Here is a 17,468-nt window from a genome sequence, read left to right as displayed (position 1 = left end):
CCACTAATCCTTGTGAGTGCATTCTTTTAGGCTGGTTTCACAGTGGGACGTTGCGTTTTAGGGGACGTTATGGTCGCATAACGTGCCCCTAACGCAACGACTGGTGGTGTTGGAGCAGGACGCTACCTAGAGCCGCGTTACAAGCAGCTCTTGGTGCGCCTGCTCTGTCGGAGGCACTGCGGGGAACACGTGAGCGGAGCTTTCCGCATCACGTGGTCCCGCCAGCCAATCCGCGGCCGCTCCAGGATGTAAACGCTGCAAGTGCAGTGAATAATAAGTAGCCATGTGCCTGGCTACGTAGCGGCCTCTCCCCGCCTCCTCTCCGCCCCCCAAAAAAGAAAAATAAACCCTACTGAGCATGTGCAAACCGTCTAACGTGGTTTAGCCACGTGTAAAGTACTGCATGCAGTACGTTATGTAGACGTGCTGCGTTACAATGTAACGCAACGTGGGCACTGTGAAAAGCCCATTGATTTTTCATTGCTGGGCTTTGGAGTGCGTTACAGGCTGCTCTAACGTGCGCCTGTAACGTCCCTCTGTGAAACCAGCCTTAATCTGCATTTATACATTCAATTGGTCTCCACTAGGTGTGGCCCTTTGAGTTTTGGTGTGGAAATTCTAAAGTCCTCACCTGCACACAGACTCGACCTGGTACCTGAAACAATCAATCCTACCACTGGCCTAAAAAGGGTTACCAGGGTGCACTCAGATCAAAGGGGGCCAAATAATTATGCACACACCACTTTGCAGTTATTTATTTGTAAAAAATGTTAGGAATCCTGTATGATTTTCGTTCCACTTCTCATGTGTACACCACTTTGTGTTGGTCTTTCATGTGGAAGTCCAATAAAATTGATTCATGTTTGTGGTAGTAATATGACAAAATGTGGAAAACTTCAAGGGGGCCGAATACTTTTGCAACCCACTGTATGTGCTTTCCTTGTCTTTCCATGCATAAACATGATATTGGTCACAAGAGAAAGAGGAACTGCCAAGTTACTGCTTACAAGATGTCCACCTGTCTGAAGAGAGTTGTGCTTATGTAACGTACCTCTAATGGGATCTGTTTATCTGGGATTCTAGACTGTGAGCGTTGTTGGTATTTTTACTACTGATATTGTTAGTTCTTGTGTATGGCCAGCACACTACGATTTGCATCCTATTAGTGTTCCATTAGCACAGATTGTTGCAAAGTTTAAGGGCCCGTTTCCACTACACGCAGATTCTTCATGCAGAAAACTGACTCCAATGAATGTCTATGGGCCTGTTTCCACTGAACGCGATTTTTCTGATGCAGATTTCCCATAGGCATTCATTGGAGTCAGTTTTCTGCATGCAGAATCTGCGTGTAGTGGAAACAGGCCCTAATAGTTCTGATGTGGAATTCAGCACAGAAGACATGCAGGTCTCTCTTCCAATCAACGTCATCATCCTCTGTTGATTTTTTTAGCAAATGTCTTAAAAACTATTTTCCTGCCACAATCCACACTATTCTTTTTAAACTCCATATGGTCAGCAAACATACACAATATCAAATCAAATGTCATATTTTGTGCTACACTGCACACATTTAGATGATAAAATGATAATACAGACTCTTAATTAGAATAAAAGTTACTATCTTTTAGACACGCCTAGATAAGGTGTAGTAACCTTTGTACAGAATTGAACATACAATCAGCATAAATCCCAGCCACAGCTTCCTGGCACAGCCCCAACTGTAACTTCCTTACAACAAAAATAGGACCTATTTTTACCTCTGAACAATAATAAAGAGTAACAACAAGCCCTTAGAAAACCTCTAATGCACATACCTTGCCCTCCTCTGAATATATTAATTTCAAAATTCAAAAACGTATGATATAATGAACAATGTGTAGTACAGCTAAGCAATAGAGCATTAATAGCAAAGGAAATATTCCAATATTGTTTCCGGTACAGGAAGAGTTAAGGTAGCCATACATCCAGCGACTCTGATTCAATCGACAAAGCAATCGACTCTATTAAAGAGAATCTGTATTGTTAAAATCGCACAAAAGTAAACATACCAGTGCGTTAGGGGACATCTCCTATTGCCCTCTGACACAATTTCGCCGCTCCTCGCCGCATTAAAAGTGGTTAAAAACAGTTTTTAAAAGTTTGTTTATAAACAAACAAAATGGCCACCAAAACAGGAAGTAGGTTGATGTACAGTATGTCCACACATAGAAAATACATCCATACACAAGCAGGCTGTATACAGAGATCATTTGTGTGTTTCTTTCCCCCTGTTCTCATGCACTGAAGTTTCAGGCTGCTTGTTTCTTCCTGCAAACAGCTTTGCCCTTGTCTGTAATTCTTCAGTATGTGAAAGCCCAGCCAGCTCAGAGGACGATTTATCCAGCTTGTAAAAGATAAGAGAGAAGAATAACACACAGGCAGTGTGCATAGAGGGGCTTGGAAGGGGGAGTTCATAGCAGAAACACAACACTGAAGAACTTGGCAGCCTTCCAGACACAGGCCGACAAGTCTGACAGGGGAAAGATACATTGATTTATTACAGAGACAGTGATAGTATAAAGTGCTGCAGAAAGCCAGAACACATTAGAATAGCTTTTTGAACTTGTAGGATGATAAAAAACAGGATGCAATTTTTGTTACGGAGTCTCTTTAAGGTATCAACTTCAGTATGGTTTATCAAAAGTTGATCGACTAGTGAACCACACACTACAAACCATATCCTATGCGATTCACCTTCACATTCGATCTGACCAATGTTGTGTCTCCAAGCTCCGAATGCAAAAATCAATTCAGAATCGATAGAATGACATGTAAACAGTAGCCAATTCCTATGCGATTGACTTATTGCATCCTGCTCCATTGACTAAGCGGGTCGATTCGACATGAAATCTGCCAATTTTCATCGATTGGGAAATCTGGAACACACTACATTCTCGATTCCATAAAATAATCGAATTGAATAGTCGATCATACAGCCAAATCGCTAGATGTATGGCAACTTTAAATAAACTTCGGTTGTTAACTATGCAAAAGAGCTTCGCTGAGCTCCCAGACCCAACTTTGGTCAGCTACAGTGCGGTTTTCTGGAGCACTTATGCATCAAAGAAACAGATTTAGATACGATTTTTACTGCAGGGAAGTTGAAAGCTCTGCTTATTTTATAGTTTAAAATGCAGAGTGTGGCTTGTAATTGCAAATATGACAGAATTATGCAAGGTTATTAAAAAAAGCTACATATCTAAAAATAAAAATGAGACCATTTACTTTGCTACTAATGTTCTATTATCAGTACTACACATACAATTCTATATCATACTTTTTTGTCACTTTTTATAGCACACCTGAACTAAGAGGGATGTGAGGGCTGACATGTATTTCCTTATAAACAATGCAGATTGTTTGGAAGTCTTACTGATCAGGGCTGTGGAGTCGGTACAAAAATCATCTGACTCCTCAGTTTTATGAAATTCCTGACTCAGACTCTAAATACCCAAAATTGCCGCCGCCTAGACTCAGAATCCTTAGTGTAATTTTTACAAAAGGCTATGGATTTGGTTAAAAAAAAATTAGACTTCGACTCCTCCGTTTCTTTAAACCACCGACTCCAGGTACCCAAAATTGCTCTGACTCCACAGCCCTGCTACAGGGGCACAGGCGCAGTAAGTCCACACGCACTCCCTTCGGGTAGACTTATCTGGCGCATACGGTCACCAGTGCCACATATTGTACATCTGACATTCCTATTGATTTCTTTATCAGGTTTGCTTTAATGTCACCTAAATGGCACTCGTGGCCAGCAGACGGGATGCTGAACTTTCAGACAAGCTCGCAGTTCATCCATCCATCTGAAAGAGGCCTAAGCAAAGTCCTGTGAATTGTTGTGCATTTTCCAGGCTCCATTTTATCCTAGAAAGCTTTGTAACCAAACAAGGGCTGCACTATGTTTACAATGAAAACATTTCTGCTGCAGATACCTTATTAAATATTAATACAGCATGTACATACTTTACTATTGCAATTTTACACATTTTACAATGTAATTATTTAGGTAAAATATTTGAGTGTGCTCGCTGTGTTATAACATATTCCATACTCGGTTGTTAAACCATTCATTAACTCTAAAAGAATGTTTATGTAGCCTTACAAGCTCTACTATGTGGATGTTTTATGTGGAATAAACATCTGACTGGGACCCGACGTTTGGCCCAACCATTACAATGCTGTAAAGCCTAGTGCATGATGCAGTATGGGGGGCATGGCAGAACTTCCATACGAAGAAGTGCAGACTTGCCAGGCCATGGGGAGCTGTGTTTTTGTGACGCAGCCTCTCAGGGGAGATAGGGCAGCTGCATATGTTGCAGACTGAGAGACTCTTGGATTGCTAGCTGTTTGATATAGCATGTTTTTCCTGTATTATGTAAGCTGCTGGTTGTGAGTTGACACGCAGTTCATCAGAGTGGCAAGCAAACTATTGTAATTTCCATTTCTGGCCCTTTGCCAGATCTGTTCACATACCCGTTTTGCTTTCCTGCTGATCTATATTGTGCATTGTGATCTGACACTTTTTGCTTTGTGATTTATTTTAAGATTTTCTCTTAAAGAGACCCTGAACACAGAAAATAAATGGAATCTGGACTTGCCTGGGGCTTCCTCGAGCCCCCTGTAGCCCGCAAGGTCCCACTGGTTCCCCTCTGAGGTCCCGCTGGTGGCTCCGTTAATCCGGGGACTTCTTTTCTGTGTTCAGGGTCACTTAGAAGGTAGTTACACACTGACACATTGCATTGTAATGAACACTGTTTTGTGCACCAACACCACTGCTATTCAGGAGGATTATTGGCTGCAAGTGGGGACCAAGAGGATTACTGGTTGCAGTTGAGGATGCTAGAGTGGATCGGGGTCATTTGGGTGCTGGGATTGGCAGGTGTCTCATTGACACCAATGGAAAGTATTGGTAATCAAGTGCCCTGGCATGGAGTTGGGTGCCCAATTGGCTTCTATGTATGGAAAAATTAGAGCAGCCTTTTGTCTATTTTGTAGACAATCTCCTACAAATAGTGTCCGTTTAGATGCTGGAGTTCAGTGTTATGTATTAGGAAGGGGGTAGTTAGTGTTAGGCACTAAGAGAGGGTGGTTAGTGTTAGGAGTAGGGGGTTAGTGTTAAGCACACAGGGACCAGAACAGGTTAATGGATGCAATACTTTATGCAATGAAGCTTTTAACCGCCTCCTGGTCTTCAAATGCAGCCATTAACCCCTCTTGCAATAGTGGCACCCAGTGTATAATATGGGCACCAGAAGTGCTTTTCAACAGTTGCAGCCAATAATTTTCCTCCTTGTGTATTTTTATTTTATTTCCTTTTATCTATATAGTGTTGACCTATCAGTCATGACTTTAAAGAGTAAACAGGAGAAATAGCAAGGGGGCTCACTTTGACTCCTTTCATTCTCAGATCAAAGGGGGGGTGGTCTGGTTATCGATGATGTGGAGGTAAGCCAGAGCAGATGGAGGGACCTGTACAAACATGGGGGGAAACATACCAATTTGATGCAACTGGCATACGTACTTAAAGAGAACCCGAGGTGGGTTTGAAAAGAATCCTATTAAGACACAGAAGCTGGTTCTGCATACAATCACCAGCCTCTGCAGCAGAACGCAGGAGAGGGGCCTGGGGGGACATTGTACAGACACAAAGGCTGGTGATTGTATGGAGAACCAGCCTCTGTGTCCTAATAGGATTCTTCAAACCCACCTCGGGTTCTCTTTAACCACTTAAGTCTATAGATCAGGCTTTCTCAACCAGGGTTCCCTGGAACACCAGGGTTCCTTGAGGACTCTGCAGGGGTTCCTTGGCATTTTACCCCATCGTGGGGGAAGTATAATAAAGCACATTATAATAGGTGGTACTGTAACAAGAAGCACTAAATTGGGGGGTCAGGAGACAGTATGAGTGGCAGTGTAATAGGGAGTAGTGAAATTAGCAGCCTAACCTATTTAAAGGCCATGCCTCCTGAAAAATAAATGCAGGGGTTCCTTGAGACCAAAACATTGTTTGCAGGGGTTCCTTGAGATCCAAAAGTTATTTACAGGGTTCCTCCAAGGTAAAAAGGTTGAGAAAGGCTGCTATAGATAGACTGGGCAGCTGCCGCTGCCTGAAGCGCGCGCTCCCGCTGCCTGCCATTAAACACCCCCCCCCCCGATCAGTGAATGGGAATATAATTCCCATTTACCGATCTAAGTCCCCCACAGAAAAAACGACACTTTCTAAACGGAGAGAGCGGTATTTCTGCGAAAAAAATGTTTTAAGCCTCCTTGTAGTTCCTGGTAGCATGATCGTACGCTCCAGGACTTTTTTGACTGTGGCCATCTACACCCACATACATTTTTTACATTACATGACATTATTTTACATTTAAAATGATCTGTTTCCCTCCCACACCAAAAATTACCCAAATATTAAAAAAAAAAAAAATTACAATTAAAAAAACAAAACATAAATAGTTACCTAAGGGTCTGAACTTTTTTAAATATACATGTCAAGAAAGTATCTTATTATATTTTTTAAAACTATAAGCTTGTAAATAGTGATGGACACAAATTGAAAAAATGCACCTTTATTTCTAAATAAAATATTGTCGCCATAAATTGTGATAGGGACATAATTTAAATGGTGTAATAACCGGGACAAATGGGCAAATAAAATATGAGTTTTTATTACGGGAGCATGTATTAATTTTAAACTATAATGGCCAAAAACTGAGAAATAATAAAAAAAATTTCCATTTCTTTCTTCATCTTCCTGTTAAAGTGGATTTAGAAAAAAATTATTCTTATCAAAATGTACTACCCAAAGAAAGCTTAATTAGTGGCAGAAAAAACAAGATACAGATCAATTAATTGTGATAAGTAGCTATAAAGTTATTGGCGAATGAATGGGAGGTGAACTTTGCTCGGATGCATACCATTTTCAACACTGTAGGCTGAAGTGGTTAAAGAGGAACTGTTGCGAAAATCTTAAAATTTAAAACACATACAAATAAGAAGTACGTTTATTCCTGAGTAAAATGATCAATAAATTACTTCTCTCCTATGTTGCTGACATTTACAGTAGGTAGTAGAAATCTGGCTAGTCCATCTCTCCGTAGGGGATTCTCAGCGTGGCCTTTATTCTTTATAAAGACTTAAAAAAGATTTATACAGTGATGCTGAGCAGCCTCCCTGCTCACCATACACTTTTTTGGCAGTTGGACGGAGCAACTGCCATTCACTAAGTGCATTTTGAAAATAAAGAAATCCCTATGAAGGGGATGGGCTCCTCCAAAACCTGTAAGTTCTGTCAGATTTCTACTACCTACTGTAAGTGTCAGCAACATAGGAGAAAAGTAATTTATGCCTCATTTTACTCTGGAAGAAACTCATTTCTTAATTGTATATGTTTACATGTATTTTAAATGTTAAGATTTTCGCGACCGAGGTCTTTTAAGTTGGGAAACCTGTAACTGCAAGGCCTCAGGAAGGAACACAGTTATGCAATTAGTAAAAGTTTATATTGGATCCACTTTAAGGGCCAGTTTCCACTATCGCGAATTCGCATGCGTTTGCCGCATGCAAATTCCCATAGCCAATACAAGTGGATGGGACTGTTTCCACTTGTCAGGATTCCTTTGCATTTTTCTGTGTAGAAAAAATCTGCACAGCAGAGCCCTCAGAATTTGCATACCGCTATGTGAATCGCATACAATGTATTTAATAGGGAATTCACATGCAGTATTGGTATGCAGATTTTCATGCGAATTCGCATACGATTTTGCATGGAATCAATGGAAAAGCACACAAGCACTGCCATGGTTAAATTCGCATACATCGTCATCCATGCGAAATCATATGCGAATTCGCAGGAAAATTCGCATATAACCGCATGCGAAATTCACATCCGCATGTGAATTGTTACTGCGGCGATTCCCACCGCACAAGTAGAAACTGGCCCTAAGGGTTAATAATCCAGTGCTCTAGTCTAATCAGTCAGACTCTCACCGATAACCAATTAGAGCTGATAAAACTCTGTGTGGCGGAGAAACACATCTGAGAGCATTTAACGTTCAGTAGGTCAATGTTTGCCTGTGTGGGAGCTAGAAAACATAGAAAAAAACTGTTGTCATTCACGAGACTTTGAACTTACTCTTAACATTCACACACACAAAAAAAAGATAAGGTCTATAGGTACAATAGTTTTTTTTTTTATCAGCTTATATTCACTTTAGCTTTCTGTTCAACCCTTACCCACTGTATGAATTTATTGTAGCTTGTGTGATAAAATACTGTTGTTCCACTTTGGAGTTGAAAAGTAGATTGTGGGGAATGTTTCTTTGTGGTAGTTTGTAAATATACATGTGATGTCACAGTTGTGATAAAAAAAAAAAAAAAAAAAAGATATGAGGATGAAACTAATTTTCTCCCCGTTAACAGATGTAGATTATCCTTTACGGAAAGATGGTGTTATGTCAGAAGGAACGACCTTGGAGGCTCTGCTACGAGGAGATGGGCTAGAGAAGAAAGATATCAGAGATGAGGATACTCTACAAGAAATCCAGGTGATTGTTACCATTATTCTACAAAAAATGAAAAACTATAACATTTTCAACAAAAGTTCGGACAATGTTTAACCACTTGAAGACCGCCCCCCAACGACTAGGCCCTTTTTTGCTGCACTGGGTTGTGCAGGCTTTTCAGCAATCGGACTCCCCTCCTATTTTTGTCCCTAAGGGGACATGACGCCGGAGGTGTCCGATCGCTGCTGCACTTGTTTTTTATTTTTATTTATTTTTTGCCTCATAGAGGCTCTCTTTGGCTCCGTCCCCCTCCCTCTCCTTCCTCCCTCCGCCTACTTAATTGAACAGGACGGCGATCCATCCTGTTCTCTGCCTCTCATAGGCATTAGCCTATGAGAGGACGGCAATCCCCGGCCAATCACAGACCGGGGTTTGCCGATCTCTCGTACAGCGCTGCCGGAGACTGCAGCGCTGTATGGATGTAAACAAAGGGGATTTCTTTCCCCTTTAGTTTACAAACCGCCTGTTAGCCGCGATCGGCATCTAGCAGGCTAATCACGGAGCTCTGCTCCATGAACTGGCAGGTAACGATTACACCTGCGCGCGGCCGTTCCCTGGGAAACTGCAGCTCCAGGACTGAACGCCAATTGGCGTTAGGCGGTTCTGGGGCTGCCACCGCGGTCCCACCCATCGGCGTGATGTGGTAGTTGTGTAGTTAAAATGTAAATAAAAACAGAATGCAATGTTTTGCAAATAATGTAGGCCTCATAACCACTATACAGGGTGGGCAATTTATATGGATACACCTTAATAAAATTGGGAATGTTTGGTGATATTATCTTCTTGTTTGTGGCACATTAGTGTATGTTGCAAATCCAACACTGAACCAGTTTTACGAAACTAGCAGCAGTTTGCTAACAGTAGCATTGGAGATGGGTGGTCTCGTAATGTGTCTTGCATTGAAATCTAAAAAATGTGTCACCAAGCGCCAGGGGTCCTCTATTCTATAGAGCAGCGTGTTGGTTGGGGGCTCCCTTTTAACCCTCAGAAGGTAATAAAAGATTGATAAATTGACCCAACACGCACTAAAAGCTCAATAGTACCTTTATTAAAGGATTAAAAGGTCAGATAAACCGATCAAATGAGGTCACACTCTTGGTCCAATCAATCACTCTCACAGTCCTTCACACACACCTACAATAGAAGGGCCCTTCTATACTTTGCTTATAAAGATGTGCACAGAAAAAAGTAAAAAATTGATAAAAAAATTCGAACAATTCCAATTTGAGGTATAAAGTTCATTTGGATCTGCCAGGAAGCGTTTCCGTTATGTCCCCTCATTAAATAATAGCTTTACAGTCATCTGTTCCGTAATTTTAAAACTTGGAATGTGTCTCAAAGGAAAACAGGGGTATATATGCACTTACAGGTCTGTCTTGAAACAGCTCACAGCTCCGCTGATATGATAGTTCTTTCCACCGTAGAATATCTGGTAGCAAACTGTCTCGCCGTTGCTGTACACGCTAGTGGTTCAATGCGGCATACGTCACTTCCGTATGTCAGATGCACGGGTCCGCTCGCCGCACTTCCGCCCAGCTGGCTGTTCACACTCGGCTATGGGTGACGTCACCACTGGAGATCCCCGGACCTTTGTTTGCAGGCTGCTAGAATATATTGGATTTTTTACAATCAGGAGTTGACAAGGGTCTCAGTGTGGCAGCTATTAAAGTTCAGGTGTCTGCTCTTTCAGCCTTGACAAACCACCGATGGGCTGTCCATCCATTGGTGATACAGTTTGTGCAAGCAGTGTTCAAGATCCGTCCACCTAGAAAGCCTTTCTTCCCAAAGTGGGGTCTGGCAATGGTATTGGAGGTGTTGTCTTCCCCTCCTTTCTTTCCACTTCATTCAATCTCTTTGGAGAATTTAGTCCTAAGAACAGTCTTTCTAACCGCTATGGCGTCTGGAAAGAGAGTCTCAGATTTACAGGCCCTGGGTTGTGCCAATAACCTATTGGAGTTTTTCCCAGATAGGGTAGTGGTTAGGCCTGTGTTGCATTTCATCCCAAAGGTCGCTTCAGGATTCCATATAAATCAAGAGCTCTCTCTACCCACTTTCTTCTTGGAGGAAGCATCTAGCCCCGCCCCCTGAACCCGATAGGACAGACTATCAAAAGGCAGGAAACATCTTTTACAGTTTTTTAGAGAATAGACCTGAGTAAAAGTCTGTTTTTATTATTTTTCTAGTTTTGAACTGTGACCTATGACCCCAGTAAGATGGTGGGCGGAATAAATGAGGAATAAATATATAAGGAGTATGCACAATACGGGCTCCAGATAACCTCAAGCAAATTCTCCTGAAGAAAGCCCACGCTATTGGGCTTAAACGCGTTGAGACGCAAGGGTTGATTGTAAAAGAAAGGCAGTGATCGCGGACTCAAGGCGGGTCACCGTAGCTCGCAACGGCAGCCTGCAAACTAAGGTCCGGGGATCTCCAGTGGTGACGTCACCCATAGCCGAGTGTGAACAGCCAGCTGGGCGGAAGTGCGGCGAGCGGACCCGTGCATCTGACATACGGAAGTGACGTTTGCCGCATTGATCCACTAGCGTGTACAGCAACGCCGAGACTGTTTGCTACCAGATATTCTACGGTGGTAAGAACTATCATATCAGCGGAGCTGTGAGCTGTTTCAAGACGGACCTGTAAGTGCATATATATACCCCTGTTTTCCTTTGAGACACATTCCAAGTTTTAAAATTATGGAACAGATGACTGTAAAGCTATCATTTAATGAGGGGACATAACGGAAACGCTTCCTGGCAGATCTAAATGAACTTTATACCTCAAATTGGAATGGTTGAAATTTTTTATCCATTTTTTTCCTTTTTTCTGTGCACATCTTTATAAGCAAAGTATAGAAGGGCCCTTCTATTGTAGGTGTGTGTGAAGGACTGTGAGAGTGATTGATTGGACCAAGAGTGTGACCTCATTTGATCGGTTAAACTGACCTTTAATCCTTTAATAAAGGTACTGTTGAGCTTTTAGCGCATGTTGGGTCAATTTATCAATCTTGCATTGAAATCTGCTGCAATGACCCGGTTACTGCATTCACCAGACATCAACACTTTTTCTATCCACTCCTCACGTGTTAACCTCGACGACATGTCAATGGCTGTAAACAAAGAGAAACTTGTAACTTACTCATGAAAGGATAAAGTTACGTTAAAACCAATCACACCATTGTTTTTCTTGGGAAAGTCCCAATAAGTTTGATGTGTCACATGACCCTCTTCCTACTGAAAAAACAAGTTTCAATTCAAAATGGTCGACTTCAAAATGGCCGCCATGGTCACCACCCATCTTGAAAAGTTTCCCCCCTCACATATACTAATGTGCAACAAACAGGAAGTTAATATCACCAACCATTCACACTTTATTAAGGTGTATCCATATAAATGGCCCACAATGCAGTTGAAGAAAACTAAGAAATGATGAATTTTCCTAATTATATGCATTTTAAAGGGAATAATAAGAAAATAAAGTAAAATGATGCTCAGCAAAAAGTACCACCCCAAGAAAACCTAATTAATGGCAGCAAAAAAGGTTAGTTCCCCTTAAAAAATGCCTAAAAACAAGAAGAGGATCGAGAGCCCAATATGGTGCAGTATTGTCAGGTAAAATGAAGAGTTCAATACAATTTTATGTATATATACTCACAAACACGGGTTACCCATAGGCAACCACTTTAAATGCAGGTGGGGAGCATTAGAACCTGACCCCACTCAGGTAAAGAAGCAGCTCTCTGTAGATAGTAGATGGGGATGCACCCCTCCACCCAGGGTGGACTAGAAGATCAGCAAAAACTCGGGATACAGAGGCGCCAGAGTAGAGTAAAAAGTTTTAAAAAAACGCTTAAAAGCAGAGGCGCTCAAACCTATTGCTTGACCCACTGAGTTGTGCTCCCATTTTTGCCTGAAGAGGCGGGGTCACGCCCGCGAAACGCGTTGCATTTGTGGAGTTGAATAAATTATTTGTCAATTCTGTTTTATTGAGACTCAAGTGAGTTTTCTTTTTTTGTAAGAGGGAGGTAAGTCCACCTTATCACCCTCTGCTTTCAAGCGGTTTTTAAAACGTTTTACTCTACTCTGGCGCCTCTGTATACCGAGTTTTTTCTGACCCCTTAAAAAGAGCAATTTTCACATTTCACGCTCTTCCCATTCATTCGCCAAGAACTTTATCATTACCTATCACACCAAAATGATCAATTTCTTTTTTTGACGCAAATTAGGCTTTCTTTGGGTGGTATTTTTGCTTAGAATTATATTATATGTATTTTAAAGAGAGTATGAAGCGAGAATAGATCTCGCCTCAGACCTCATATATAGCAGGGGCATGTGTGCCCCTGCTAAAACGCTGCTATCCCGCGGCTTAACGGGGGTCCCTGTCCCCCCAAATCCCCTCCGTAATGCGGGGGAGCGTTTCCACATTGGGGCAGGGCTAACCGCCGCAGCCCTGCCCCACGCGCGTCTGTCAGACGCGTATCTCCGCCTCTCCCCCGCCCCTCTCAGTCTTCCTTCACTGAGAGGGGCGGGGGAGAGGCGGCGATGCGGGTCTGATAGACGCGCTGGGAGGCAGGGCTGCAGCCGTTAGCCCTGCCTCCAGGAAGAGAAATGTAGCGACCAAGTCTGCGACCAACTTTTGCGGGGGGTGGGTTGGGGGTGAAGGGACCCCCGTTAAGCCGCGGGATAGCGGCGTTTTAGCAGGGGCACACATGCCCCTGCTATATACGAGAGCTGAAGCGAGATTTAGTCTCGCTTCAGTGTCTCTTTAACCACTTGCCGACCGCACGCTTATACCGTGCGTCGGCAAAGTGGCAGCTGCAGGACCAGCGACGCAGTACTGCGTCGCCAGCTGCAGGCTGATTAATCAGGAAGCAGCCACTCGCGCGAGCTTCCTGTCAAATCACGGCGGGGGGCTCCGTGAATAGCCTGCGGGCCGCCGATGGCGGCTCGCAGGCTAAATGTAAACACAAGCGGAAATAATCCGCTTTGTTTACATTGTACGGCACTGCTGCGCAGCAGCGCCGTAAGGCAGATCGGCGATCCCCGGCCAATCAGCGGCCGGGGATCGCCGCCATGTGACAGGGGACGTCCTGTCACTGGCTGCACAGGACGGATAGCGTCCTGTGCAGCCCTGATCTCCGGGGGGGGGGGGGGGGGGGGGAGCAGGTAGGAGAGGGAGGGGGGAATTTCGCCGCGGAGGGGGGCTTTGAGGTGCCCCCTCCGCCAGCCACACGCAGGCAGAAGAGATCGGACCCCCCCAGCACATCATCCCCCTAGTGGGGAAAAAAGGGGGGCAATCTGATCTCTCTGCCTGTTACCTGATCTGTGCTGGGGGCTGCAGAGCCCACCCAGCACAGATCACTAAACACAGCGCTGGTCCTTAAGGGGGGGGTAAAGGGTGGGTCATCAAGTGGTTAAAGGGTATAAGAAGAAGAAGAAAAAAATATTTCTCAGTTTTCAGTCATTATAGTTTAGAAATAAAATCTTCTACAATAGACAAAAAACCTCATGTTTTATTTGCTCATTTGTCCCGGTTATTCATTGAAATTGATTCTAGTACAATGTAAGGCAACAATATTTTATTTGGAAATAAATGTATTTTTTGTGTTTTGTTATACTATAACTATAGGGGTTAAAATTCATGGGGGATTTAGTTTTTTTTTTTATTTAACATATGTATTAACAAATGTATGTGTTTTTTTTTTTTTTACAGAACTATACACAGGAAGTAGTGAAAAGCTGTGTATTTTACTTTCATTTTGTGAATGTACATTGGCATTTCACTGATGCCGCATAATCAATCACTATGGACACTCTGATCAGTGAATGTTCCTATGGGGGGGGGGGGGTGTATTGTAAGTGGGTACGCACGCCGCTGTAAACTGGATGATATGTGTATCTATGCTCCTGGTACTGTCGTTAAGTCCACAGGGGTGTAGATACATGATAATTAAGGGGGGGGGGGCCTTAGTGGTGAAGTGGTTAATACAGTAGCACAAAAAGTAAGTTGCTGCTTTTGTTTAGATGATGTTGGTTGCTTTAGATACTAATGTTATTAATGCCTGTACTGCTTATGTTTATATCTAGAGAGTTTTAGAAAATGATGAAAATGATGAAGCAAATGGTGATGATGACCTTGATGAAGATGTTCCTAAAAGAAAGAATCGGAGCAGGGGACGGGTAAGCAAACTACTACCAAATTTTCTTTTGACTATAGAAGTGGAATCTTGACCTACAGTCCAAGGTTGTATGTTTATATTGTTTTCCTATTGTAAAATACATTTGCAACATTATTCTGCGAAAATGTAGAGTTTTTGATTATTAACATTTTCACCATATAACTCCTATTATGGAAGTGTTTTTGGTAAACATTTCAAGGTTTACCTCACTGAAGCATTGTGGGAGAGTGAGACCATCTTTAACATGTATACACACATCCAGCATGGCACACTCCGGCACCAGGGGTAACCATGGAGGGGGTGACACTTGGGCTGAAGCGATAGAGACTCCAGCTGTGATTAATTAGGGTTAGGGAGTCGGGGGATGTGGGAAGAGGGATTGACATAATTCTTCCCTCTCCTCTGTGTCCTCCTGCAGAGTAGGGTGCAGCAGTTCAGGTTGTGAGCGACTCTCACTTGATCCTGATGCATCCATGCTCCTCGGCAGCTTGCCGCTCACTCTACTTTGTATTTTTAGGATGTTGTATAAATTACACTCGATGCAGAGATCAGGTGGGCATAGAGTGGCCGGCTACCGAGGAGCATAGAGGCATTGGGATTAGGTGAAATTCACTCACAAGCCACACCCCAGCGTCCTTCTCTGTAGGTGGTCAAAGGAGAGCGGGGCCCATGGTGAGGGTGGGAGGAATGACGTTGCCCCCCACAGGGTACCACAAGACCACGAGGCAAGCTATACAGGGAGGGGATTTAATATTCAGTTGTAGTACTAGACATTTAGTAGGTATATAAATAATCACCACCATCATTACATGTTCCTAAAGTACAGTTTATTTGCTCTGAAAGCTGCCATTGCATTTTATTCATAGCTGCAGTATTTGTATATTGTAATGTACCCAGTGAATTTTTCTGAGTTGTTTCGGATCTGGACTCGTTAAGTTTCTGCAATGTCAGGGAATGTTAACATTCCTTTCTTGCTATCACTGGCATAACAATAGGGGTCGCAGCATGAGGGGAGAGCTTTGCACATCAGCGGGGAGGGGGGGACAGTCCCTCCCCCCTCCCTCGGGCTCTCTCCTCTGCGCTCCCCTCCTGCATCTAAGTGGCGGCAGCAGCAGCTATAATTACCTCCATTCACCACCTCAGGTTTCCGATCTGCAAGGGCTTCACATTACTTCCTGTTAAAACAGGAAGTAATGTGAAGCCCTTGCAGATCAGAGACCTCCGGTGGTGAATGGAGGTAATTATAGCTGCTGCCACCGCCGCTGCTGCCACTTAGATGCAGGAGGAGAGCGCAGAGGAGAGAGCCCGAGGGAGGAGGACTGTCCCCCCCCTCCCCGCTGATGTGCAAAGCTTTCCCCTCATGCTGCGACCCCTCCTGCTCCCCCAAAACGGCCATGAGCGGTCTCCAGGGGGGAGGGGGAGGGGCCGGGGGACTTCTAGTTACGCCCCTGTTTGAATGCTGTTCTGCTAAAAAAAAAAAATAATAATAAAAAAAAGTGGTAGTATATTATATGCTGTAAATCTTTTAGAACAAAGAAGAAATGCTGGGTTTCATAACACTTTTTTAATGAAAACATTACTGACCAAACACCCTACTCCCTTTAATTTAGTGTGCCTAATGCAGCACAGATCCTCGTTAAACACATCCAGGGATGATTATTTTATTTTGGTTGATTTTTGGATTGGGGAAAGTTGGGTAATAATGAAAAAGTAGTTAATATTATAAAATACATCCATCATTTTGGAGTACATTTTGTAATTTAACCTGGTTACTTTTTTTCTTTACACCACACTTTAAATGAATATGTGTGCTGAAATCTTAAGGTGGCCAATAACTATCCAATTTCTAACAAAAATCATTTTAGTGATCAGATAATTTTGATCGGAAGTGAAATATCGGAATACATCATTCACTACACCATCCACGAAACAATCTTTGCTTCCTATCTATCGCAACCAACAAGAAAATCCTAATTTTGGTTTGACGAAAATCAGGCGGCTGCTTTAATAATCCTTCGTAATCGATTGTGCCCATCAATGGAGATTTACAACCAATCTAATAACATTTGTTTAGAATTATCTGATCGCTCTAACAATTTTTCACAAGAAATTAAATCGTTAGTGGCCGCCTTTACAATAACAGTACTAAAGAGATCAGATCTGTGCTGTGTGTATGTAATGGGAAGCATGGTGGAATAACCCAGGTACAATTCTCAGCCTGCATATTCTCTAAATGGAGTTTTGTTCTTTCTAGAAGTATGTTTGTAGGTTCCCCCAAGTTTAGAATTGGATGCTGAGCCCTCTGAGAATCAGTTATGGTGCCCATACATTGTACAATTTTTTTCGATTAGATAATTTTGTTCGATTATTCAGTTAGATCTAATATAAAGATTTTTCCAGCACGTCTTATCGGATTTTTATTGAAAAAAAAATGGGATTATCGTTCGTTTTTCGTGATTAAAAAAAGATGGTTTTCGTTTCGATTATTTTGGTCGAATAAACGGGTAAATTGAACATTTGTATTGTACCGTGTATGAGTACAATTAGTTAAATGTTGCAGAAAATGTCAGCCCTAAATACTGTACACACTATTATATACTCCTATAGTACATGGTTACAGGGTTGGTTCCCTTTGCCTTGTCTTCCTAGTTTTTGTTACTTATATCAAACACAACACAACAACA

The 17,468-nt window shown here is 42.6% G+C and overlaps 1 protein-coding gene across 8 annotated transcripts in view; it reads left to right on the top strand.

Annotated features, from left to right (window-relative positions):
• The window catches only part of DPF3 (double PHD fingers 3), a 318,642-nt gene that overhangs the window by 198,564 nt on the left and 102,610 nt on the right, over positions 1 to 17,468 (top strand). For all 8 annotated transcript variants that reach the window (XM_068254103.1, XM_068254102.1, XM_068254107.1 and 5 more), the window contains exons 4-5: positions 8,464 to 8,588; positions 14,693 to 14,785. In XM_068254103.1, the coding sequence (XP_068110204.1) occupies positions 8,464 to 8,588; positions 14,693 to 14,785 (218 nt within the window). The remainder of the gene's footprint in view (positions 1 to 8,463; positions 8,589 to 14,692; positions 14,786 to 17,468) is intronic.

The sequence above is a fragment of the Hyperolius riggenbachi genome, chromosome 9 (genome assembly GCF_040937935.1).
Source record: "Hyperolius riggenbachi isolate aHypRig1 chromosome 9, aHypRig1.pri, whole genome shotgun sequence".
Lineage (NCBI taxonomy): Eukaryota > Metazoa > Chordata > Amphibia > Anura > Hyperoliidae > Hyperolius > Hyperolius riggenbachi.
Note: the sequence above shows the minus strand (reverse complement) of the source record. Positions and strands in the feature narration are given on the sequence as shown.